General features: G+C 46.4%; 1 protein-coding gene across 1 annotated transcript in view; it reads right to left on the reverse strand.

The window, feature by feature from the left end:
* Positions 1-27,500, reverse strand: part of cd2ap (CD2-associated protein) — a 232,188-nt gene that overhangs the window by 130,621 nt on the left and 74,067 nt on the right. Inside the window, exon 3 of the mRNA XM_084314088.1 lies at positions 11,596-11,821. Within this exon, the coding sequence (XP_084170214.1) occupies positions 11,596-11,821 (226 nt within the window). The remainder of the gene's footprint in view (positions 1-11,595; positions 11,822-27,500) is intronic.

Consider the following 27,500-nt stretch of genomic DNA (forward strand, 5'->3'; position numbering starts at 1 on the left):
CATTAGAGACACAGTAGAGACAGACACAGTAGAGACACAGTAGAGACAGACACAGTAGAGACACAGTAGAGACAGACACAGTAGAGACACAGTAGAGACATACACAGTAGAGACACAGTAGAGACAGACACAGTAGAGACACAGTAGAGACACAGTAGAGACAGACACAGTAGAGACACAGTAGAGACAGACACAGTAGAGACACAGTAGAGACAGACACAGTAGAGACACAGTAGATACACAGTAGAGACACAGTAGAGACAGACACAGTAGAGACCGACACAGTAGAGACACAGTAGAGACAGACACAGTAGAGACAGACACAGTAGAGACATACACAGTAGAAACAGACACAGTAGAGACACAGTAGAGACACAGTAGAGAGACACAGTAGAGACACAGTAGAGACACAGTAGAGACAGACACAGTAGAGACAGACACAGTAGAGACAGACACAGTAGAGACACAGTAGAGACACAGTAGAGACACAGTAGAGACACAGTAGAGACCGACACAGTAGAGACACAGTAGAGACCGACACAGTAGAGACAGACACAGTAGAGACCGACACAGTAGAGACAGACACAGTAGAGACACAGTAGAGACACAGTAGAGACAGACACAGTAGAGACACAGTAGATACAGACACAGTAGAGACACAGTAGAGACACAGTAGAGACACAGTAGAGACACATTAGAGACAGACACAGTAGAGACACAGTAGAGACAGACACAGTAGAGACAGACACAGTAGAGACAGACACAGTAGAGACAGACACAGTAGAGACACAGTAGAGACAGATACAGTAGAGACAGACACAGTAGAGACACAGTAGAGACACAGTAGACAGACACAGTAGAGACAGACACAGTAGAGACAGACACAGTAGAGACACAGTAGAGACACAGTAGAGACACAGTAGAGACAGACACAGTAGAGACACAGTAGAGACACAGTAGAGACAGTAGAGACACAGTAGAGACAGACACAGTAGAGACAGACACAGTAGAGACAGACACAGTAGAGACAGACACAGGGAGACCCCCACCCCGCCTACCCAACCTCCTCCAATGTACTGTATTGCTTGTATGCCGTGACAAATAAAACTCTTGACTTGACTACTGTATTGTAACCCATTCTGCAATCTGTTAATAAAATGTTCTATTCGATAAGTCACAGCACGTACAGCTAGATATCTGGAGCCCCGGGCGGCCGGTCGTGTTCCTTCAGGAAAACAAAAGCATTCCTTCTGAAGAACGTTACGTCACCGACGCTTGACATGTGTGAACTCAGACTGAAACAACAACCTGGCGACGAGCGTACAGAACGTTGCTACCGTGATGCAGCACCATCTTTCCGGTCTCTCTCTCTCTCTCTCTCTTCATCTTTCCCTTCTGGTCTCGCAGCTCTTATTAATTAGCAGACTGTTACGTTACCTCGGGGGTAGCTAGCGAGCTGTACCCAGCATGCCGTGCAGCGGTGTAACAATTAATAGGGTCCCCTCGCAATACACCACACAGTGTAGGTGCAGGTAGAGACAATAGGGTTAGGGGTTAGAAACAGGAAAATAAAGTATTACATTTTTTATTCTCTCTCTCTGTCTCTCTTCCTGGGTGCTGTAGTGTATAACTCACTCTTCATGGTGATGTAGTGTATGACTCACTCTTCCTGGGTGATGTAGTGTATAACTCACTCTTCATGGTGATGTAGTGTATAACTCACTCTTCATGGTGATGTAGTGTATAACTCACTCTTCATGGGTGCTGTAGTGTATAACTCACTCTTCATGGGTGATGTAGTGTATAACTCACTCTTCATGGTGATGTAGTGTATAACTCACTCTTCATGGGTGATGTAGTGTATAACTCACTCTTCCTGGGTGATGTAGTGTATAACTCACTCTTCATGGTGATGTAGTGTATAACTCACTATTCATGGTGATGTAGTGTATAACTCACTCTTCATGGTGATGTAGTGTATAACTCACTCTTCATGGTGATGTAGTGTATAACTCACTCTTCATGGTGATGTAGTGTATAACTCACTCTTCATGGTGATGTAGTGTATAACTCACTCTTCATGGGTGATGTAGTGTATAACTCACTCTTCATGGTGATGTAGTGTATAACTCACTCTTCATGGTGATGTAGTGTATAACTCACTATTCATGGGTGATGTAGTGTATAACTCACTCGTCATGGGTGATGTAGTGTATAACTCACTCTTCATGGTGATGTAGTGTATAACTCACTATTCATGGTGATGTAGTGTATAACTCACTCTTCCTGGGTGATGTAGTGTATAACTCACTCTTCATGGGTGATGTAGTGTATAACTCACTTTTCCTGGGTACGGGGGGTGTATAACTCACTCTTCCTGGGTGCGGGGGGTGTATAACTCACTCTTCCTGGGTGCTGTAGTGTATAACTCACTCTTCATGGGTGCTGTAGTGTATAACTCACTCTTCCTGGGTACGGGGGGTGTATAACTCACTCTTCCTGGGTACGGGGGGGGGGGGGTGTAACTCACTCTTCCTGGGTGCTGTAGTGTATAACTCACTCTTCCTGGGTGTGGGGGGGTGTATAACTCACTCTTCCTGGGTACGGGGGGGGGGGGTGTATAACTCACTCTTCATGGGTGCTGTAGTGTATAACTCACTCTTCCTGGGTGATGTAGTGTATAACTCACTCTTCATGGTGATGTAGTGTATAACTCACTCTTCATGGTGATGTAGTGTATAACTCACTCTTCATGGTGATATAGTGTATAACTCACTCTTCATGGTGATGTAGTGTATAACTCACTCTTCATGGTGATGTAGTGTATAACTCACTCTTCATGGTGATGTAGTGTATAACTCACTCTTCATGGTGATGTAGTGTATAACTCACTCTTCATGGTGATGTAGTGTATAACTCACTCTTCCTGGGTGATGTAGTGTATAACTCACTCTTCATGGTGATGTAGTGTATAACTCACTCTTCATGGTGATGTAGTGTATAACTCACTCTTCATGGTGATGTAGTGTATAACTCACTCTTCATGGTGATGTAGTGTATAACTCACTCTTCCTGGGTGATGTAGTGTATAACTCACTCTTCATGGTGATGTAGTGTATAACTCACTCTTCATGGTGATGTAGTGTATAACTCACTCTTCATGGTGATGTAGTGTATAACTCACTCTTCCTGGGTGATGTAGTGTATAACTCACTCTTCATGGTGATGTAGTGTATAACTCACTCTTCCTGGTGATGTAGTGTATAACTCACTCTTCATGGTGATGTAGTGTATAACTCACTCTTCATGGGTGATGTAGTGTATAACTCACTCTTCATGGGTGATGTAGTGTATAACTCACTCTTCATGGTGATGTAGTGTATAACTCACTCTTCATGGTGATGTAGTGTATAACTCACTCTTCATGGTGATGTAGTGTATAACGCACTCTTCCTGGGTGCTGTAGTGTATAACTCACTCTTCCTGGGTGCTGTAGTGTATAACTCACTCTTCATGGGTGCTGTAGTGTATAACTCACTCTTCCTGGGTGATGTAGTGTATAACTCACTCTTCATGGTGATGTAGTGTATAACTCACTCTTCATGGTGATGTAGTGTATAACTCACTCTTCATGGTGATGTAGTGTATAACTCACTCTTCATGGGTGATGTAGTGTATAACTCACTCTTCATGGTGATGTAGTGTATAACTCACTCTTCATGGTGATGTAGTGTATAACTCACTCTTCATGGTGATGTAGTGTATAACTCACTCTTCATGGTGATGTAGTGTATAACTCACTCTTCATGGTGATGTAGTGTATAACTCACTCTTCATGGTGATGTAGTGTATAACTCACTCTTCATGGTGATGTAGTGTATAACTCACTCTTCATGGTTCTTCATGGTGATGTAGTGTATAACTCACTCTTCATGGGTGATGTAGTGTATAACTCACTCTTCATGGTGATGTAGTGTATAACTCACTCTTCATGGTGATGTAGTGTATAACTCACTCTTCATGGGTGCTGTAGTGTATAACTCACTCTTCCTGGGTGCGGGGGGGGGGTGGTGTAACTCACTCTTCCTGGGTGATGTAGTGTATAACTCACTCTTCATGGTGATGTAGTGTATAACTCACTCTTCCTGGGTGATGTAGTGTATAACTCACTCTTCATGGTGATGTAGTGTATAACTCACTCTTCATGGTGATGTAGTGTATAACTCACTATTCATGGGTGATGTAGTGTATAACTCACTATTCCTGAGTGATGTAGTGTATAACTCACTCTTCATGGTGATGTAGTGTATAACTCACTCTTCATGGGGATGTAGTGTATAACTCACTCTTCATGGTGATGTAGTGTATAACTCACTCTTCATGGTGATGTAGTGTATAACTCACTCTTCATGGTGATGTAGTGTATAACTCACTATTAGTGGGTGATGTAGTGTATAACTCACTCTTCCTGGGTGATGTAGTGTATAACTCACTCTTCATGGTGATGTAGTGTATAACTCACTCTTCATGGGTGCTGTAGTGTATAACTCACTCTTCATGGTGATGCAGTGTATAACTCACTCTTCATGGTGATGTAGTGTATAACTCACTCTTCATGGGTGATGTAGTGTATAACTCACTCTTCCTGAGTGATGTAGTGTATAACTCACTCTTCATGGTGATGTAGTGTATAACTCACTCACTCTTCATGGTGATGTAGTGTATAACTCACTCTTCATGGTGATGTAGTGTATAACTCACTCTGCATGGGTGATGTAGTGTATAACTCACTCTTCATGGTGATGTAGTGTATAACTCACTCTTCATGGTGATGTAGTGTATAACTCACTCTTCATGGGTGATGTAGTGTATAACTCACTCTTCATGGGTGATGTAGTGTATAACTCACTCTTCATGGTGATGTAGTGTATAACTCACTCTTCATGGGTGATGTAGTGTAGTGTATAACTCACTCTTCATGGGTGATGTAGTGTATAACTCACTCTTCATGGTGATGTAGTGTATAACTCACTCTTCATGGTGATGCAGTGTATAACTCACTCTTCATGGTGATGTAGTGTATAACTCACTCTTCATGGTGATGTAGTGTATAACTCACTCTTCATGGGTGATGTAGTGTAGTGTATAACTCACTCTTCATGGGTGATGTAGTGTATAACTCACTATTCATGGTGATGTAGTGTATAACTCACTCTTCATGGTGATGCAGTGTATAACTCACTCTTCATGGTGATGTAGTGTATAACTCACTCTGCATGGTGATGTAGTGTATAACTCACTCTTCATGGTGATGTAGTGTATAACTCACTCTTCATGGGTGATGTAGTGTATAACTCACTCTTCATGGGTGATGTAGTGTATAACTCACTCTTCATGGTGATGTAGTGTATAACTCACTCTTCATGGTGATGTAGTGTATAACTCACTCGGCATGGTGATGTAGTGTATAACTCACTCTTCCTGGGTGATGTAGTGTATAACTCACTCTTCATGGTGATGTAGTGTATAACTCACTCTTCATGGTGATGTAGTGTATAACTCACTCTTCATGGTGCTGTAGTGTATAACTCACTCTTCATGGTGATGTAGTGTATAACTCACTCTTCCTGGGTGCTGTAGTGTATAACTCACTCTTCATGGTGATGTAGTGTATAACTCACTCTTCATGGTGATGTAGTGTATAACTCACTCTTCATGGTGCTGTAGTGTATAACTCACTCTTCATGGTGATGTAGTGTATAACTCACTCTTCATGGTGCTGTAGTGTATAACTCACTCTTCATGGTGATGTAGTGTATAACTCACTCTTCCTGGGTGATGTAGTGTATAACTCACTCTTCATGGTGATGTAGTGTATAACTCACTCTTCCTGGTGATGTAGTGTATAACTCACTCTTCATGGTGATGTAGTGTATAACTCACTCTTCATGGTGATGTAGTGTATAACTCACTCTTCCTGGGTGCTGTAGTGTATAACTCACTCTTCATGGTGATGTAGTGTATAACTCACTCTTCATGGTGCTGTAGTGTATAACTCACTCTTCATGGTGATGTAGTGTATAACTCACTCTTCATGGTGATGTAGTGTATAACTCACTCTTCATGGTGCTGTAGTGTATAACTCACTCTTCATGGTGATGTAGTGTATAACTCACTCTTCCTGGGTGCTGTAGTGTATAACTCACTCTTCATGGTGATGTAGTGTATAACTCACTCTTCCTGGGTACGGGGGGTGTATAACTCACTCTTCCTGGGTGCGGGGGGGTGTATAACTCACTCTTCCTGGGTACGGGGGTGTATAACTCACTCTTCCTGGGTGCGGGGGGGTGTATAACTCACTCTTCCTGGGTACGGGGGTGTATAACTCACTCTTCCTGGGTGCTGTAGTGTATAACTCACTCTTCCTGGGTACGGGGGGGGGGTGTATAACTCACTCTTCATGGGTGCTGTAGTGTATAACTCACTCTGCCTGGGTACGGGGGGTGTATAACTCACTCTTCCTGGGTGCTGTAGTGTATAACTCACTCTTCCTGGGTGATGTAGTGTATAACTCACTCTTCATGGGTGATGTAGTGTATAACTCACTCTTCATGGTGATGTAGTGTATAACTCACTCGTCATGGGTGATGTAGTGTATAACTCACTCTTCATGGGTGATGTAGTGTATAACTCACTCTTCATGGTGATGTAGTGTATAACTCACTCTTCATGGGTGCTGTAGTGTATAACTCACTCTTCATGGTGATGTAGTGTATAACTCACTCTTCATGGTGATGTAGTGTATAACTCACTCTTCATGGTGATGTAGTGTATAACTCACTCTTCCTGGGTGATGTAGTGTATAACTCACTCTTCATGGTGATGTAGTGTATAACTCACTCTTCATGGGTGATGTAGTGTATAACTCAATCTTCATGGTGATGTAGTGTATAACTCACTATTCATGGTGATGTAGTGTATAACTCACTCTTCATGGTGATGTAGTGTATAACTCACTCTTCATGGGTGATGTAGTGTATAACTCACTCTTCATGGGTGATGTAGTGTATAACTCACTCTTCATGGGTGATGTAGTGTATAACTCACTCTTCATGGGTGATGTAGTGTATAACTCACTCTTCATGGGTGATGTAGTGTATAACTCACTATTCATGGTGATGTAGTGTATGACTCACTCTTCCTGGGTGCTGTAGTGTATAACTCACTCTTCATGGTGATGTAGTGTATAACTCACTCTTCATGGTGATGTAGTGTATAACTCACTATTCATGGTGATGTAGTGTATAACTCACTCTTCATGGTGATGCAGTGTATAACTCACTCTTCATGGTGATGTAGTGTATAACTCACTCTTCATGGTGATGTAGTGTATAACTCACTATTCATGGTGATGTAGTGTATAACTCACTCTTCCTGGGTGATGTAGTGTATAACTCACTCTTCATGGTGATGTAGTGTATAACTCACTCTTCATGGTGATGTAGTGTATAACTCACTCTTCATGGTGATGTAGTATATAACTCACTCTTCCTGGGTGATGTAGTGTATAACTCACTCTTCCTGGGTGCTGTAGTGTATAACTCACTCTTCATGGTGATGTAGTGTATAACTCACTCTTCCTGGGTGCTGTAGTGTATAACTCACTCTTCATGGGTACGGGGGGTATATAACTCACTCTTCCTGGGTGATGTAGTGTATAACTCACTCTTCCTGGGTGCTGTAGTGTATAACTCACTCTTCATGGTGATGTAGTGTATAACTCACTCTTCCTGGGTACGGGGGGTATATAACTCACTCTTCCTGGGTGATGTAGTGTATAACTCACTCTTCCTGGGTACGGGGGGTATATAACTCACTCTTCCTGGGTACAGGGGGGGTGTATAACTCACTCTTCCTGGGTACGGGGGGGTGTATAACTCACTCTTCCTGGGCACGGGGGGGTGTATAACTCACTCTTCATGGTGATGTAGTGTATAACTCACTCTTCATGGGTGCTGTAGTGTATAACTCACTCTTCCTGGGTGCTGTAGTGTATAACTCACTCTTCATGGGTGATGTAGTGTATAACTCACTCTTCATGGTGATGTAGTGTATAACTCACTCTTCATGGTGATGCAGTGTATAACTCACTCTTCATGGTGATGTAGTGTATAACTCACTATTCATGGTGATGTAGTGTATAACTCACTCTTCCTGGGTGATGTAGTGTATAACTCACTCTTCATGGTGATGTAGTGTATAACTCACTCTTCATGGTGATGTAGTGTATAACTCACTCTTCATGGTGATGTAGTGTATAACTCAATCTTCATGGTGATGTAGTGTATAACTCACTCTTCATGGTGATGTAGTGTATAACTCACTCTTCATGGTGATGTAGTGTATAACTCACTCTTCATGGGTGATGTAGTGTATAACTCACTCTTCATGGTGATGTAGTGTATAACTCACTCTTCATGGTGATGTAGTGTATAACTCACTCTTCATGGTGATGTAGTGTATAACTCACTATTCATGGTGCTGTAGTGTATAACTCACTCTTCATGGTGCTGTAGTGTATAACTCACTCTTCATGGTGATGTAGTGTATAACTCACTCTTCATGGTGATGTAGTGTATAACTCACTCTTCCTGGGTGATGTAGTGTATAACTCACTCTTCCTGGGTGATGTAGTGTATAACTCACTCTTCATGGTGATGTAGTGTATAACTCACTCTTCATGGTGATGTAGTGTATAACTCACTCTTCATGTGATGTAGTGTATAACTCACTCTTCATGGTGATGTAGTGTATAACTCACTCTTCATGGGTGCTGTAGTGTATAACTCACTCTTCATGGGTACGGGGGGTATATAACTCACTCTTCCTGGGTGATGTAGTGTATAACTCACTCTTCCTGGGTGCTGTAGTGTATAACTCACTCTTCATGGTGATGTAGTGTATAACTCACTCTTCCTGGGTGCTGTAGTGTATAACTCACTCTTCATGGGTACGGGGGGTATATAACTCACTCTTCCTGGGTGATGTAGTGTATAACTCACTCTTCCTGGGTGCTGTAGTGTATAACTCACTCTTCATGGTGATGTAGTGTATAACTCACTCTTCCTGGGTACGGGGGGTATATAACTCACTCTTCCTGGGTGATGTAGTGTATAACTCACTCTTCCTGGGTACGGGGGGTATATAACTCACTCTTCCTGGGTACGGGGGGGGTGTATAACTCACTCTTCCTGGGTACGGGGGGGTGTATAACTCACTCTTCCTGGGTACGGGGGGGGTGTATAACTCACTCTTCATGGTGATGTAGTGTATAACTCACTCTTCATGGGTGCTGTAGTGTATAACTCACTCTTCCTGGGTGCTGTAGTGTATAACTCACTCTTCATGGGTGATGTAGTGTATAACTCACTCTTCATGGTGATGTAGTGTATAACTCACTCTTCATGGTGATGTAGTGTATAACTCACTCTTCATGGTGATGTAGTGTATAACTCAATCTTCATGGTGATGTAGTGTATAACTCACTCTTCATGGTGATGTAGTGTATAACTCACTCTTCCTGGGTGATGTAGTGTATAACTCACTCTTCATGGTGATGTAGTGTATAACTCACTCTTCATGGTGATGTAGTGTATAACTCACTCTTCCTGGGTGATGTAGTGTATAACTCACTCTTCATGGTGATGTAGTGTATAACTCACTCTTCATGGTGATGTAGTGTATACCTCACTCTTCCTGGGTGATGTAGTGTATAACTCACTCTTCCTGGGTGATGTAGTGTATAACTCACTCTTCCTGGGTGATGTAGTGTATAACTCACTCTTCATGGTGATGTAGTGTATAACTCACTCTTCATGGGTGATGTAGTGTATAACTCACTCTTCATGGTGATGTAGTGTATAACTCACTCTTCATGGTGATGTAGTGTATAACTCACTCTTCCTGGTGATGTAGTGTATAACTCACTCTTCATGGTGCTGTAGTGTATAACTCACTCTTCATGGTGATGTAGTGTATAACTCACTCTTCATGGTGATGTAGTGTATAACTCACTCTTCATGGTGATGTAGTGTATAACTCACTCTTCATGGTGATGTAGTGTATAACTCACTCTTCATGGTGATGTAGTGTATAACTCACTCTTCATGGTGATGTAGTGTATAACTCACTATTAGTGGGTGATGTAGTGTATAACTCACTCTTCATGGGTGCTGTAGTGTATAACTCACTCTTCATGGTGATGTAGTGTATAACTCACTTTTCATGGTGATGTAGTGTATAACTCACTCTTCATGGTGATGTAGTGTATAACTCACTCTTCATGGTGCTGTAGTGTATAACTCACTCTTCATGGTGATGTAGTGTATAACTCACTCTTCATGGGTGATGCAGTGTATAACTCACTCTTCATGGTGATGTAGTGTATAACTCACTCTTCATGGTGATGTAGTGTATAACTCACTCTTCATGGGTGCTGTAGTGTATAACTCACTCTTCATGGTGATGTAGTGTATAACTCACTCTTCATGGTGCTGTAGTGTATAACTCACTCTTCATGGTGCTGTAGTGTATAACTCACTCTTCATGGTGATGTAGTGTATAACTCACTCTTCATGGGTGATGCAGTGTATAACTCACTCTTCATGGTGATGTAGTGTATAACTCACTCTTCATGGTGATGTAGTGTATAACTCACTCTTCATGGTGATGCAGTGTATAACTCACTCTTCATGGTGATGTAGTGTATAACTCACTCTTCATGGTGCTGTAGTGTATAACTCACTCTTCATGGTGATGTAGTGTATAACTCACTCTTCATGGGTGATGCAGTGTATAACTCACTCTTCATGGTGATGTAGTGTATAACTCACTCTTCATGGTGATGTAGTGTATAACTCACTCTTCATGGTGATGCAGTGTATAACTCACTCTTCATGGTGATGTAGTGTATAACTCACTCTTCATGGTGCTGTAGTGTATAACTCACTCTTCATGGTGATGTAGTGTATAACTCACTCTTCATGGTGATGTAGTGTATAACTCACTCTTCATGGTGATGTAGTGTATAACTCACTCTGCCTGGTGCTGTAGTGTATAACTCACTCTTCCTGGGTGTGGGGGGTGTATAACTCACTCTTCCTGGGTGCGGGGGGTGTATAACTCACTCTTCCTGGGTGCGGGGGGTGTATAACTCACTCTTCCTGGGTGATGTAGTGTATAACTCACTCTTCCTGGGTACGGGGTGCGGAGGGGTGTATAACTCACTCTTCCTGGGTGGGGGGGGGGGGGGGTGTAACTCACTCTTCCTGGGTACGGGGGTGTATAACTCACTCTTCCTGGGTGCGGGGGTGTATAACTCACTCTTCCTGGGTACGGGGGTGTATAACTCACTCTTCCTGGGTACGGGGGGTGTATAACTCACTCTTCCTGGGTGCGGGGGGGTGTATAACTCACTCTTCCTGGTGATGTAGTGTATAACTCACTCTTCCTGGGTGCGGGGGGTGTATAACTCACTCTTCCTGGTGATGTAGTGTATAACTCACTCTTCCTGGGTACGGGGGGTGTATAACTCACTCTTCCTGGGTACGGGGGGGGGCCCGTGGGGCTGGAAGCCTCCGATGCCATAGGTGCTCATCCTCTGGACCAGGTTGGCCACGTTCCCGGCGCTCTTCTCCCTCTTCTGGGGGTGGGCCTCCTCCCTCGCCTCCTCCCTCGTCTCCTCCCTCGTCTCTTCCCTCGTCTCCTCCTTCGTCTCCTCCTTCGCCTCCTCCCTCGCCTCCTTGGCTTCCTTCATCAGCTCCTGAAAAACAACAACAAGAACACATTGTGTTGAGAATAATAATACATTCTATTTATAAAGCGCTTTTCAAATAACCCAAAGACGCTGACAATGAGCAAAAGCAGGAGCGGGAGAGAAAGTAGGGAGGGGGAGGTGGTAGGTTGGAGGAGGGTGTTCTGGGGAGGGAAGGTTGTATGTTCGGGAGAACAGACCAGGTTTTGAGTCGGGATGTAAAGGTGGAGAGTGGGGGGGGGGGGGGGCTCTGACAGTCTGAGGGAGTCTGCAGAATATGAATAACTTACTCAGTCAAATGAATCCGGTTAATACGATTTATTAACACATTAAGAATGATCAATACATACAGGATAGAAGAGAGAATATGGCTGGATGGACCAGCTGTCGAGACCCGGAAGTGAGAGGAAGAATGGAGAGAGAGAGAGAGAGGAAGAATGGAGAGAGAGAGAGAGAGAGAGAGAGAGAGAGAGAGAGAGAGAGAGAGAGAGAGAGAGAGAGAGAGAGAGAGAGAGAGAGAGAGAGATAGAGAGAGCACCGATCGCTACCAAACTGTATTTGATCATCAATATAATGCATTTGGGGCTATAAATCAAGTTCTGGAGAAAGCTGCAGAAAACGATAAAAACATACTTATACTTTAGACCATATTTTAGTATGCATATGTGAATGAAAAAGTATAACGTTGCTACACCCTGAACAATGGATATAGGACATTGAATGGGCCATAATAATGTCAATTTAGCAATAGAATTTAAAAAGTTATAGCCCTGCAAAGAAGGGGAACTTCTCCATAGACAAATAGAGCTGGCTAGGGATGGTAAATTATGAATTTAACCATGGCGATCAAAGTGTTAACATAACAGACCTACAGTAAGTTTGGGGGAACTAATGGGATAACTGGGGTTGCAACAAAAGTGCAACTATGGCTAAAAACACAATGAAATAATAATAATAATAATAATAATAATAATAATAATAATAATAATAATAATAATAATAATAATAATAATAATAATATATCCTTCTTAGCAGACTTCTTAGCTTAACATCCCAGGGAACTAATGGGATAACTGGGGATGTTGTTTGCTCCTGACAAGAGTCTCAAAGTCTGGGGTGATGGTAGACAAAGCAACTCTGAGGTCATGCTCAATATCCAATCTGTTCCTCTGCTTTGTATTCAGCTGGACCAGAGCTGAGAAGCCACTTTCACAAAGATAGGTAGTAAAAAAAAAGAGAAAAAAATAAAAAAAAATAATAAAAAAAATTTACACACTCAAAATGGCCCCGCGACCCACTTTTGGGTCGCGACCCACCAGTTGAGAAACACTGATCTAGGAGATCGGCGTCAAATAATTGGGATCTCCAGTCTCATCTGTGAACTGTGAATTTTATTGACTTAAAAAAAGCATTTGATACGATAGATCATCACATTTTAATTTCTAAATTACAAACATACGGTGTGAGAGGGGTGGCGATGAACTGGTTAAGTAGCTATCTTGAAAATAGACAACAATATGTACAACTCTCTGGTTACACATCTGAATGTATGAATATTGAATGTGGTGTCCCTCAAGGTTCGGTCCTGGGGCCCAAACTTTTTATTTTATATATTAATGATATATGTGAAGTGTCAAACATATTGCAATTTGTTTTATTTGCTGACGATACAAATTTCTTCAGTTCAGGAAAATACCTTAAAAAATGTGCAGATGACAGCAATCTCTGATTGGATTTGCAAGGCTGCCAATCATATTCAACCTCCATGTATTGGATGGCAAGGGCTGTCAATCATTCAATCCTCCATTCAATGGCAAGAGTTTAACTGCACAGACCGTGCTTAGACGAAGTTAATAGCCTATTTCGATTGGCTGTTATTTATTATTTATATAACATTGGGTCACACCTGTGAAGTTTTCTTCATGAATAATTACTGCAGTCATTACTGCAGTGCAGGCCTGCTCAGAGCTGTCAATTCTGGCCATTTTTTAAAAAGAAAAAATACACTGGCATTTTTTTTACAGGGGAAAACTTTTCTAATAAAAAAATATAAAATAATAATAATTAATTTTTTTTTTATATATATATAAATAAAATAAATGTATATATATATGTAAATTAATAATAATTATGAATTATGAGTGAATTTGTGTTTCACGTGTTGTCATAGAGAAACCTCCACTGAGTCTGGTGGTCTACTTCTGGTGGGGTTAAGTGGTCTGGTGGTCTACGTCTGGTGGGTTAAGTCGGGTGGTCTACTTCTGGTGGGGTTAAGTCTGGTGGTCTACGTCTGGTGGGGTTAAGTGGTCTGGTGGTCTACGTCTGGTGGGGTTAAGTGGTCTGGTGGTCTACGTCTGGTGGGGTTAAGTCTGGTGGTCTACTTCTGGTGGGGTTAAGTGGTCTGGTGGTCTACGTCTGGTGGGGTTAAGTCTGGTGGTCTACGTCTGGTGGGGTTAAGTCTGGTGGTCTACTTCTGGTGGGGTTAAGTGGTCTGGTGGTCTACTTCTGGTGGGGTTAAGTCTGGTGGTCTACGTCTGGTGGGGTTAAGTCTGGTGGGGTTAAGTGGTCTGGTGGTCTATGTCTGGTGGGGTTAAGTGGTCTGGTGGTCTACTTCTGGTGGGGTTAAGTGGTCTGGTGGTCTACGTCTGGTGGGGTTAAGTCTGGTGGTCTACTTCTGGTGGGGTTAAGTCTGGTGGTCTACTTCTGGTGGGGTTAAGTGGTCTGGTGGTCTACGTCTGGTGGGGTTAAGTCTGGTGGTCTACTTCTGGTGGGGTTAAGTCTGGTGGTCTACTTCTGGTGGGGTTAAGTCTGGTGGTCTACTTCTGGTGGGGTTAAGTGGTCTGGTGGTCTACTTCTGGTGGGGTTAAGTGGTCTGGTGGTCTACATCTGGTGGGGTTAAGTCTGGTGGTCTACTTCTGGTGGGGTTAAGTCTGGTGGTCTACGTCTGGTGGGGTTAAGTCGGGTGGTCTACTTCTGGTGGGGTTAAGTGGTCTGGTGGTCTACGTCTGGTGGGGTTAAGTCTGGTGGTCTACTTCTGGTGGGGTTAAGTCTGGTGGTCTACTTCTGGTGGGGTTAAGTGGTCTGGTGGTCTACGTCTGGTGGGGTTAAGTGGTCTGGTGGTCTACGTCTGGTGGGGTTAAGTCTGGTGGTCTACGTCTGGTGGGGTTAAGTCTGGTGGTCTACTTCTGGTGGGGTTAAGTGGTCTGGTGGTCTACGTCTGGTGGGGTTAAGTGGTCTGGTGGTCTACTTCTGGTGGGGTTAAGTCTGGTGGTCTACTTCTGGTGGGGTTAAGTCTGGTGGTCTACGTCTGGTGGGGTTAAGTGGTCGGGTGGTCTACGTCTGGTGGGGTTAAGTCTGGTGGTCTACATCTGGTGGGGTTAAGTCTGGTGGTCTACGTCTGGTGGGGTTAAGTGGTCGGGTGGTCTACGTCTGGTGGGGTTAAGTCTGGTGGTCTACGTCTGGTGGGGAAGTCGGGTGGTCTACGTCTGGTGGGGTTAAGTCTGGTGGTCTACTTCTGGTGGGGTTAAGTCGGGTGGTCTACTTCTGGTGGGGTTAAGTCTGGTGGTCTACTTCTGGTGGGGTTGTCGGGTGATCTACTTCTGGTGGGGTTAAGTGGTCTGGTGGTCTATGGCTGGTGGGGTTAAGTCTGGTGGTCTACGTCTGGTGGGGTTAAGTGGTCGGGTGGTCTACGTCTGGTGGGGTTAAGTCTGGTGGTCTACGTCTGGTGGGGTTAAGTCGGGTGGTCTATGTCTGGTGGGGTTAAGTCTGGTGGTCTACGTCTGGTGGGGTTAAGTGGTCTGGTGGTCTACGTCTGGTGGGGTTAAGTGGTCTGGTGGTCTACGTCTGGTGGGGTTAAGTCTGGTGGTCTACATCTGGTGGGGTTAAGTCGGGTGGTCTACGTCTGGTGGGGTTAAGTGGTCTGGTGGTCTACGTCTGGTGGGGTTAAGTGGTCTGGTGGTCTACGTCTGGTGGGGTTAAGTGGTCTGGTGGTCTACGTCTGGTGGGGTTAAGTGGTCTGGTGGTCTACGTCTGGTGGGGTTAAGTGGTCTGGTGGTCTACTTCTGGTGGGGTTAAGTGGTCTGGTGGTCTACGTCTGGTGGGGTTAAGTCGGGTGGTCTACTTCTGGTGGGGTTAAGTGGTCTGGTGGTCTACGTCTGGTGGGGTTAAGTGGTCTGGTGGTCTACGTCTGGTGGGGTTAAGTCTGGTGGTCTACTTCTGGTGGGGTTAAGTCTGGTGGTCTACGTCTGGTGGGGTTAAGTCTGGTGGTCTACTTCTGGTGGGGTTAAGTGGTCTGGTGGTCTACGTCTGGTGGGGTTAAGTCTGGTGGTCTACGTCTGGTGGGGTTAAGTCTGGTGGTCTACTTCTGGTGGGGTTAAGTGGTCTGGTGGTCTACTTCTGGTGGGGTTAAGTGGTCTGGTGGTCTACTTCTGGTGGGGTGGTCTACTTCTGGTGGGGTTAAGTGGTCTGGTGGTCTACGTCTGGTGGGGTTAAGTCTGGTGGTCTACTTCTGGTGGGGTTAAGTGGTCTGGTGGTCTACGTCTGGTGGGGTTAAGTGGTCGGGTGGTCTACGTCTGGTGGGGTTAAGTCTGGTGGTCTACGTCTGGTGGGGTTAAGTCTGGTGGTCTACGTCTGGTGGGGTTAAGTCTGGTGGGGTTAAGTGGTCGGGTGGTCTACTTCTGGTGGGGTTAAGTCTGGTGGTCTACTTCTGGTGGGGTTAAGTGGTCGGGTGGTCTACTTCTGGTGGGGTTAAGTCTGGTGGTCTACTTCTGGTGGGGTTAAGTCGGGTGGTCTACTTCTGGTGGGGTTAAGTGGTCTGGTGGTCTACGTCTGGTGGGGTTAAGTCGGGTGGTCTACTTCTGGTGGGGTTAAGTCTGGTGGTCTACGTCTGGTGGGGTTAAGTGGTCTGGTGGTCTACATCTGGTGGGGTTAAGTGGTCTGGTGGTCTACTTCTGGTGGGGTTAAGTGGTCTGGTGGTCTACGTCTGGTGGGGTTAAGTCGGGTGGTCTACTTCTGGTGGGGTTAAGTGGTCTGGTGGTCTACGTCTGGTGGGGTTAAGTGGTCTGGTGGTCTACTTCTGGTGGGGTTAAGTCTGGTGGTCTACTTCTGGTGGGGTTAAGTCTGGTGGTCTACGTCTGGTGGGGTTAAGTCTGGTGGTCTACTTCTGGTGGGGTTAAGTGGTCTGGTGGTCTACGTCTGGTGGGGTTAAGTCTGGTGGTCTACTTCTGGTGGGGTTAAGTGGTCGGGTGGTCTACGTCTGGTGGGGTTAAGTCTGGTGGTCTACGTCTGGTGGGGTTAAGTCTGGTGGTCTACGTCTGGTGGGGTTAAGTCTGGTGGTCTACTTCTGGTGGGGTTAAGTGGTCTGGTGGTCTACGTCTGGTGGGGTTAAGTCTGGTGGTCTACGTCTGGTGGGGTTAAGTCGGGTGGTCTACGTCTGGTGGGGTTAAGTCTGGTGGTCTACGTCTGGTGGGGTTAAGTCTGGTGGTCTACGTCTGGTGGGGTTAAGTAGTCTGGTGGTCTACGTCTGGTGGGGTTAAGTGGTCTGGTGGTCTACGTCTGGTGGGGTTAAGTGGTCTGGTGGTCTACTTCTGGTGGGGTTAAGTGGTCTGGTGGTCTACGTCTGGTGGGGTTAAGTCTGGTGGTCTACGTCTGGTGGGGTTAAGTCTGGTGGTCTACTTCTGGTGGGGTTAAGTGGTCTGGTGGTCTACTTCTGGTGGGGTTAAGTGGTCTGGTGGTCTACTTCTGGTGGGGTGGTCTACTTCTGGTGGGGTTAAGTGGTCTGGTGGTCTACTTCTGGTGGGGTTAAGTGGTCTGGTGGTCTACTTCTGGTGGGGTTAAGTCTGGTGGTCTACTTCTGGTGGGGTTAAGTGGTCTGGTAGTCTACGTCTGGTGGGGTTAAGTCTGGTGGTCTACTTCTGGTGGGGTTAAGTGGTCTGGTGGTCTACGTCTGGTAGGGTTAAGTGGTCGGGTGGTCTACGTCTGGTGGGGTTAAGTCTGGTGGTCTACGTCTGGTGGGGTTAAGTCTGGTGGTCTACGTCTGGTGGGGTTAAGTCTGGTGGTCTACTTCTGGTGGGGTTAAGTGGTCTGGTGGTCTACGTCTGGTGGGGTTAAGTCTGGTGGTCTACGTCTGGTGGGGTTAAGTCTGGTGGGGTTAAGTGGTCGGGTGGTCTACTTCTGGTGGGGTTAAGTGGTCGGGTGGTCTACTTCTGGTGGGGTTAAGTCTGGTGGTCTACTTCTGGTGGGGTTAAGTGGTCGGGTGGTCTACTTCTGGTGGGGTTAAGTCTGGTGGTCTACTTCTGGTGGGGTTAAGTCAGGTGGTCTACTTCTGGTGGGGTTAAGTGGTCTGGTGGTCTACGTCTGGTGGGGTTAAGTCGGGTGGTCTACTTCTGGTGGGGTTAAGTCTGGTGGTCTACGTCTGGTGGGGTTAAGTGGTCTGGTGGTCTACATCTGGTGGGGTTAAGTGGTCTGGTGGTCTACTTCTGGTGGGGTTAAGTGGTCTGGTGGTCTACGTCTGGTGGGGTTAAGTCGGGTGGTCTACTTCTGGTGGGGTTAAGTGGTCTGGTGGTCTACGTCTGGTGGGGTTAAGTGGTCTGGTGGTCTACTTCTGGTGGGGTTAAGTCTGGTGGTCTACTTCTGGTGGGGTTAAGTCTGGTGGTCTACGTCTGGTGGGGTTAAGTCTGGTGGTCTACTTCTGGTGGGGTTAAGTGGTCTGGTGGTCTACGTCTGGTGGGGTTAAGTCTGGTGGTCTACTTCTGGTGGGGTTAAGTGGTCGGTGGTCTACGTCTGGTGGGGTTAAGTCTGGTGGTCTACGTCTGGTGGGGTTAAGTCTGGTGGTCTACGTCTGGTGGGGTTAAGTCTGGTGGTCTACTTCTGGTGGGGTTAAGTGGTCTGGTGGTCTACGTCTGGTGGGGTTAAGTCTGGTGGTCTACGTCTGGTGGGGTTAAGTCTGGTGGGGTTAAGTGGTCCGGTGGTCTACTTCTGGTGGGGTTAAGTGGTCTGGTGGTCTACTTCTGGTGGGGTTAAGTGGTCGGGTGGTCTACTTCTGGTGGGGTTAAGTCTGGTGGTCTACTTCTGGTGGGGTTAAGTCGGGTGGTCTACTTCTGGTGGGGTTAAGTGGTCTGGTGGTCTACGTCTGGTGGGGTTAAGTCGGGTCGTCTACTTCTGGTGGGGTTAAGTCGGGTGGTCTACTTCTGGTAGGGTTAAGTGGTCTGGTGGTCTACGTCTGGTGGGGTTAAGTCGGGTGGTCTACTTCTGGTGGGGTTAAGTGGTCTGGTGGTCTACTTCTGGTGGGGTTAAGTGGTCGGGTGGTCTACTTCTGGTGGGGTTAAGTCTGGTGGTCTACTTCTGGTGGGGTTAAGTCGGGTGGTCTACTTCTGGTGGGGTTAAGTGGTCTGGTGGTCTACGTCTGGTGGGGTTAAGTCTGGTGGTCTACTTCTGGTGGGGTTAAGTCTGGTGGTCTACGTCTGGTGGGGTTAAGTCTGGTGGTCTACTTCTGGTGGGGTTAAGTGGTCTGGTGGTCTACGTCTGGTGGGGTTAAGTCTGGTGGTCTACTTCTGGTGGGGTTAAGTGGTCGGGTGGTCTACGTCTGGTGGGGTTAAGTCTGGTGGTCTACGTCTGGTGGGGTTAAGTCTGGTGGTCTACGTCTGGTGGGGTTAAGTCTGGTGGTCTACTTCTGGTGGGGTTAAGTGGTCTGGTGGTCTACGTCTGGTGGGGTTAAGTCTGGTGGTCTACGTCTGGTGGGGTTAAGTCGGGTGGTCTACGTCTGGTGGGGTTAAGTCTGGTGGTCTACGTCTGGTGGGGTTAAGTCTGGTGGTCTACGTCTGGTGGGGTTAAGTAGTCTGGTGGTCTACGTCTGGTGGGGTTAAGTGGTCTGGTGGTCTACGTCTGGTGGGGTTAAGTGGTCTGGTGGTCTACTTCTGGTGGGGTTAAGTGGTCTGGTGGTCTACGTCTGGTGGGGTTAAGTCTGGTGGTCTACGTCTGGTGGGGTTAAGTCTGGTGGTCTACTTCTGGTGGGGTTAAGTGGTCTGGTGGTCTACTTCTGGTGGGGTTAAGTGGTCTGGTGGTCTACTTCTGGTGGGGTGGTCTACTTCTGGTGGGGTTAAGTGGTCTGGTGGTCTACTTCTGGTGGGGTTAAGTGGTCTGGTGGTCTACTTCTGGTGGGGTTAAGTCTGGTGGTCTACTTCTGGTGGGGTTAAGTGGTCTGGTAGTCTACGTCTGGTGGGGTTAAGTCTGGTGGTCTACTTCTGGTGGGGTTAAGTGGTCTGGTGGTCTACGTCTGGTAGGGTTAAGTGGTCGGGTGGTCTACGTCTGGTGGGGTTAAGTCTGGTGGTCTACGTCTGGTGGGGTTAAGTCTGGTGGTCTACGTCTGGTGGGGTTAAGTCTGGTGGTCTACTTCTGGTGGGGTTAAGTGGTCTGGTGGTCTACGTCTGGTGGGGTTAAGTCTGGTGGTCTACGTCTGGTGGGGTTAAGTCTGGTGGGGTTAAGTGGTCGGGTGGTCTACTTCTGGTGGGGTTAAGTGGTCGGGTGGTCTACTTCTGGTGGGGTTAAGTCTGGTGGTCTACTTCTGGTGGGGTTAAGTGGTCGGGTGGTCTACTTCTGGTGGGGTTAAGTCTGGTGGTCTACTTCTGGTGGGGTTAAGTCAGGTGGTCTACTTCTGGTGGGGTTAAGTGGTCTGGTGGTCTACGTCTGGTGGGGTTAAGTCGGGTGGTCTACTTCTGGTGGGGTTAAGTCTGGTGGTCTACGTCTGGTGGGGTTAAGTGGTCTGGTGGTCTACATCTGGTGGGGTTAAGTGGTCTGGTGGTCTACTTCTGGTGGGGTTAAGTGGTCTGGTGGTCTACGTCTGGTGGGGTTAAGTCGGGTGGTCTACTTCTGGTGGGGTTAAGTGGTCTGGTGGTCTACGTCTGGTGGGGTTAAGTGGTCTGGTGGTCTACTTCTGGTGGGGTTAAGTCTGGTGGTCTACTTCTGGTGGGGTTAAGTCTGGTGGTCTACGTCTGGTGGGGTTAAGTCTGGTGGTCTACTTCTGGTGGGGTTAAGTGGTCTGGTGGTCTACGTCTGGTGGGGTTAAGTCTGGTGGTCTACTTCTGGTGGGGTTAAGTGGTCGGTGGTCTACGTCTGGTGGGGTTAAGTCTGGTGGTCTACGTCTGGTGGGGTTAAGTCTGGTGGTCTACGTCTGGTGGGGTTAAGTCTGGTGGTCTACTTCTGGTGGGGTTAAGTGGTCTGGTGGTCTACGTCTGGTGGGGTTAAGTCTGGTGGTCTACGTCTGGTGGGGTTAAGTCTGGTGGGGTTAAGTGGTCCGGTGGTCTACTTCTGGTGGGGTTAAGTGGTCTGGTGGTCTACTTCTGGTGGGGTTAAGTGGTCGGGTGGTCTACTTCTGGTGGGGTTAAGTCTGGTGGTCTACTTCTGGTGGGGTTAAGTCGGGTGGTCTACTTCTGGTGGGGTTAAGTGGTCTGGTGGTCTACGTCTGGTGGGGTTAAGTCGGGTCGTCTACTTCTGGTGGGGTTAAGTCGGGTGGTCTACTTCTGGTAGGGTTAAGTGGTCTGGTGGTCTACGTCTGGTGGGGTTAAGTCGGGTGGTCTACTTCTGGTGGGGTTAAGTGGTCTGGTGGTCTACTTCTGGTGGGGTTAAGTGGTCGGGTGGTCTACTTCTGGTGGGGTTAAGTCTGGTGGTCTACTTCTGGTGGGGTTAAGTCGGGTGGTCTACTTCTGGTGGGGTTAAGTGGTCTGGTGGTCTACGTCTGGTGGGGTTAAGTCGGGTGGTCTACTTCTGGTGGGGTTAAGTCGGGTGGTCTACTTCTGGTAGGGTTAAGTGGTCTGGTGGTCTACGTCTGGTGGGGTTAAGTCGGGTGGTCTACTTCTGGTGGGGTTAAGTGGTCTGGTGGTCTACTTCTGGTGGGGTTAAGTCTGGTGGTCTACGTCTGGTGGGGTTAAGTGGTCTGGTGGTGTACGTCTGGTGGGGTTAAGTCTGGTGGTCTACTTCTGGTGGGGTTAAGTGGTCTGGTGGTCTACGTCTGGTGGGGTTAAGTCTGGTGGTCTACTTCTGGTGGGGTTAAGTGGTCTGGTGGTCTACTTCTGGTGGGGTTAAGTGGTCTGGTGGTCTACTTCTGGTGGGGTTAAGTCTGGTGGTCTACGTCTGGTGGGGTTAAGTGGTCTGGTGGTCTACGTCTGGTGGGGTTAAGTCTGGTGGTCTACGTCTGGTGGGGTTAAGTCGGGTGGTCTACTTCTGGTGGGGTTAAGTGGTCTGGTGGTCTACGTCTGGTGGGGTTAAGTGGTCTGGTGGTCTACGTCTGGTGGGGTTAAGTCTGGTGGTATACGTCTGGTGGGGTTAAGTCTGGTGGTCTACTTCTGGTGGAGTTAAGTCTGGTGGGTTATGTCTGGTGGGTTAAGTCTGGTGGGTTAAGTCTGGTGGGTTAAGTCTGGTGGGTCATGTCTGGTGGGTTATGTCTGGTGGGTTATGTCTGGTAGGGGTGGGCAATATGACAATGTTAAATAAATATCGGGTACAGTTCATTAACGATACACTTTCGAAACATATCGTGGACATTGTGATGTTTTGCACAAAACCTCACGTCAGTTTCTAATAGGGGTGCACCGATATATCGGTCGGGTATCGGTATCGGCCGATAAGTGCCTTGTTGACTGCTATCGGCCTATCGGCCGATAAGCTCAAATGTGCCGATAGCAGTCGCCGATAAATATCCATCAATTTGTGTAGCGTCAAAAGGCAAAAAAAAAAAAAAGTTCACTCGCGACCTACCTGCACAACGCCCGCCGTCCCCACACACACACACACACAAGCTACTGCATCAAGTTACTAATGATTAACAAGGCATTCGTTTTGTGGCATTAACGTTATATAGTTAGTGTTACACGGACAATAACATCAGCATATTATTATTACCCATAGCAGCAAGGCATTACTCCGAGTCCGTTCATAGCTCAGTTCCATTCCGTTGCTCATTCCGTACCCAACTACCCACTACTAGTTAGTTAGCACCATCCAGGCATCAACGTGAGCTCCCGGTACGGTAGCTAGTTAGTTCAAGTCAAGTCAAGTCAAGTCAAGAGTTTTATTTGTCACGGCATACGGATATACAATGAAATGCGGGTGGTCTTGCCCGCAACGATGTGCAATTGGTACAACATATAATAGAATCCAATACAAAAAATGTGTGCAATAAAATTGTGCAATAACAGGTAGCAGGTAACAATAAATGTGTGCAATAACGGGTAACAGTTAACAGTAGTAGTAATAGTAGTGCAATACACTGTTACTGTTGCTAATACTAATTTAAAGTGGCCTTTCCTTTTGGCAATAAGTGAGGGTGCGTGCGGCCTGAGTGTGTGCCCGCTCATGCTAAAGTGTTACAGTGGTACTCAATGTTCATTGTTCAGGACTCTGATGGCCTGGGGGAAGAAGCTGAGCCTAAGCCTCTCTGTCCTAGTAGCTGGGGTTCGCAGGCGTCTGCCTGACCTCAGCAGTTGGAACAGGCTGTTATTGGGGTGGTGAGGGTCTTTCATTATCCTGCAGGCTCTGGATTTGCACCTCTTGTTGTATAGAACCTGCAGGGGAGGTAGTGCAATACCCGTGGTACGCTCGGCTGAGCGCACCACTCTCTGTAGGGCCTTCTTGTCTTGTGCCGTGCTGTTTCCATACCAGGCAGTGATGTTTCCAGTCAAGATGCTCTCTACAGCTCCTGAGTAGAAGGACTGGAGTATCTTCCCCGATACTCTGAACTTCCTTAACTGTCTCAGGTGGTAGAGGCGCTGTTTTGCCTTCTTTACTACTGTGTCTATGTGTGTTGACCATGTCAGATCCTCTGAGATGTGGACCCCCAGGTACTTAAAGCTGCTCACCCTGTCCACGGTAGCCCCGTTAATCATCAGTGGTGTGTGTGTCTCCTGCTGTCCTCTCCTATAATCCTCCCGGTAGGCCTTCTCGTCGTTGTCCGAGATCAGCCCCACCACCACCGTGTCGTCTGCGAACTTCACTATGGAGTTGGAGCTGAACTTGGCCACACAGTCGTGTGTGTAGAGTGAGTACAGCAGGGGGCTTAGAACACAGCCCTGGGGGGACCCGATGCTCAGGGTGATGGTGTTGGAGGTCTGACCCCCCACCCTGACCGCCTGGGGTCTTTCACTCAGAAAGTCCAGTACCCAGGCGCTCAGGGCGGAGCTCAGACCCAGCTCGATCAGCTTGTCCACCAGTCTGGTGGGGACTATGGTGTTGAACGCTGAGCTGTAGTCAATAAACAACAGTCTCACATAGCCCCCCTTCTGACGGTCAAGGTGGGAGAGGGTGCTGTGCAGTACCTGGGAGACCGCGTCGTCAGTGGACCTGTTTGTCCTGTATGCAAATTGCATAGGGTCCATATCACTAGTTAGCACCATCCAGGCATCAACGTGAGCTCCCGGTATGGTAGCTAGTTAGTTAGCACCATCCAGGCATCAACGTGAGCTCCCGGTACGGTAGCTAGTTAGTTAGCACCATCCAGGCATCAACGTGAGCTCCCGGTACGGTAGCTAGTTAGTTAGCACCATCCAGGCATCAACGTGAGCTCCCGGTACGGTAGCTAGTTAGTTAGCACCATCCAGGCATCAACGTGATCGAGCTCCCGGAACGGTAGCTAGTTAGTTAGCACCATCCAGGCATCAACGTGAGCTCCCGGTACGGTAGCTAGTTAGTTAGCACCATCCAGGCATCAACGTGAGCTCCCGGTACGGTAGCTAGTTAGTTAGCACCATCCAGGCATCAACGTGAGCTCCCGGTACGGTAGCTAGTTAGTTAGCACCATCCAGGCATCAACGTGATCGAGCTCCCGGAACGGTAGCTAGTTAGTTAGCACCATCCAGGCATCAACGTGAGCTCCCGGTACGGTAGCTAGTTAGTTAATAACGTTATATAGTTAGTGTTACACGTTCAATATAACATCAGCATATTATTTACCCGAACACAGCAAGTAAGCAAGGCATTATTCCGTTCATAGCTCAGTTCCATTCCGTTGCTCATTCCGTACCAAACTACCCATTCTGCAATCTGTTAATAAAGTTTTCAACCAGACAAATGTATAGAAAGGCTTTGTTTTATTATAATATTTGTTGCAGTAAAATCATTATGTCTCATTTGGTCATGCTGTGGAGCGCTGGTCGGCGGGCCGGGCAGCTAAGGTATTAGCTACGTTAAGTTTGTTGTGCTCTCGAGTGAGTCGCAAGCAGATCAATGGCGGCATGCCCGAAAGTAGAAAATGAATAAACGCTTGCCGATTGGTGGTAAGAACAGCAGGAGGTGGGTGCTAGCGGTGTGGCGTAATTGGCCGAATCGACTGTCAATCAAAATGGTTCCATTGCATTGGTTGAAAGCTCTGGTTGAGAGAATAGTATCCCGCTGCAGGCCGCCAGAATGGTTCCATTGCATTGGTTGAAAGCTCTGGTTGAGAAAATAGTATCCCTCTGCAGGCCGCCAGACGATACAGGGAGAGAGATAGTGATACCATAAACATATTTCTTGATGTTTCCTTTTTTTAAGTAAGTAAAGAGGCCTACAAATACAAACATACACATACAAATATACAGTAGTTTCATTTAAAAAAAAAAAAAAAAAAACGTACAAATATACAAATATCGGTATCGGTATCGGCCGATAGTGTTAGTTGAACAATCGGTATCGGTATCCAATTTTCATATCGGTGCATCCCTAGTTTCTAAGCCGCCGTGGCTGAGATGAGACTTAATTTAGCGCAGCACGTTCCTCTCTCCCTCACACACTCGCCCAGTTTACGTCACGTACACACACACTCGCCCAGAGACAGAGAGGCGGTAACTAAGTTAGCCGCTAACTAAGCTAAGCTAACTAACGTTAGCCGCTAACAAGCTAACTAACATTAGCCGCTAACTAAGCTAAGCTAACTAACGTTAGCCGCTAACCCTGGAGGGGGGGGGGGGGGGGGGGTATATTGACGAAGCTCGACAACAGAGGTTTATATAATCATCATATTGGCGTGACTGTATCCGTCAAAGGGTTAAATCAAGCATTTTCAATTGCTTTAGAGGAAATGTCAAAATGTCGCCATATATATCGTGTATTATATATATATATATTGTGATATCATTTAGAGGCCATATCGCCCCCCAGCCCTAATGTCTCAGGGCTCTACAGTGCGACCAAATTGCTCGCATATGCCCCTAAAAATATTTGTATGCGAACCGTAAAAATCAATTACGCGCACGCTGTGCGAATTCGTCTTTTTTTTCCTCCGCTGCGAGATCGTTAAAAAACTACAAGTCCCACATTGCACTCAAGCCAACGGTCCAATCACAGTAGAGTGAATTGACTGGTTTCATGGGAAATAAAGCAAATGACCAATCGGAAGCTCTCATTTTGCTTGTTTACTTCCTGAAACTCCGCCATTGCGATCAGGGCTCTCGTTTTCCGAGACACTAACTTATTATAGTCTCTCTTACCAATAGCAATAGATTTTAGATCACCTAGATGTATCGATAGCAATAGTAATATAACGTTAATGCAACAAAACGAATGCCTTGGTTTGTTAATCATAACGTTGATGCAGTAGCGTATGTCGGTGTGTTGGCTGTAACGGACATGATAATAACATAACGTGTACACATTAAAATTGCGATAATCTATTCTAACATTTTCAAATCGATGCAGTTGAATTTCCCCCTTAGGATCGATGCATTGTTACACCCCTACACCAAAGTCACTGGCCCACTGTGTATCTGTGTGTATAATAACTTGGCTAGCGTTATCAACAGCAGAGGTGGGCAATGGGTCCAGCTGCAGCGCCGGAGTGCAAGCGATGTGATGTAATTTGCAGACTCGACTGTCAATCAATGGTCTACCTGACACGCAAACTCAAACAATGTTTCTGTACTGGAGGTGTGATTGATTGATTGATTGAAAACTTTATTAACAGATTGCAGAATGGGTACAATACAGTACAGCTCAATACACACAATTGTTAAGGGGATGCAGACCAGAGAAAGACTTTAGTCTTGTTTACATCAGGGTCCCCCATTTTCAATTCATCAGGAAAGTGTACAGTAGGAAAGTGTACAGTATTTCAATAGGCAACCCTGAAAGGATTATTTTTCTAGAAGAGCAACACAGCCAAAACATAAGCATTGTATGCATAAAAGGGGCTAAAGTTAAGTGACTGAACCTTTTGTAGCAGTAGTTTGATTTGATAGGGACAGCACATGTTAATGAACATCAAGTACAAAATACAAAATGATTAAACATGCAGGGTTGTAGCAAGAGCTAATTTACACACATGCACAGTACAAATATACATTTATTTTTGGAAGAAAAAAAAACTCTGTTACTTGAAATATTTTCACTGTGCTCCTAAATATTTTTGGGTGCTCCTACATTTCTTTGTGTGCTCCTAAATTTTTTCATTTAGGAGCACCTGTGCCCCTAGTGAAAAAGGTTAGCGTAGAGCCCTGTGTCTGGTGGGTTAAGTCTGGTGGGAATGAATTTCAATATCCATATGAATCTGAACTAGAGGTGGCAGTATGGCAGAGCTAGAGGAGGTGGTACAGTGTGTAGTGAGTCTGAACTAGAGGAGGTGGTACAGTGTGTAGTGAGTCTGAACTAGAGGAGGTGGTACAGTGTGTAGTGAGTCTGAACTAGAGGAGGTGGTACAGTGTGTAGTGAGTCTGAACTAGAGGAGGTG

Source organism: Notolepis coatsorum (assembly GCF_963971535.1).
Source record: "Notolepis coatsorum genome assembly, chromosome: 5".
Lineage (NCBI taxonomy): Eukaryota > Metazoa > Chordata > Actinopteri > Aulopiformes > Paralepididae > Notolepis > Notolepis coatsorum.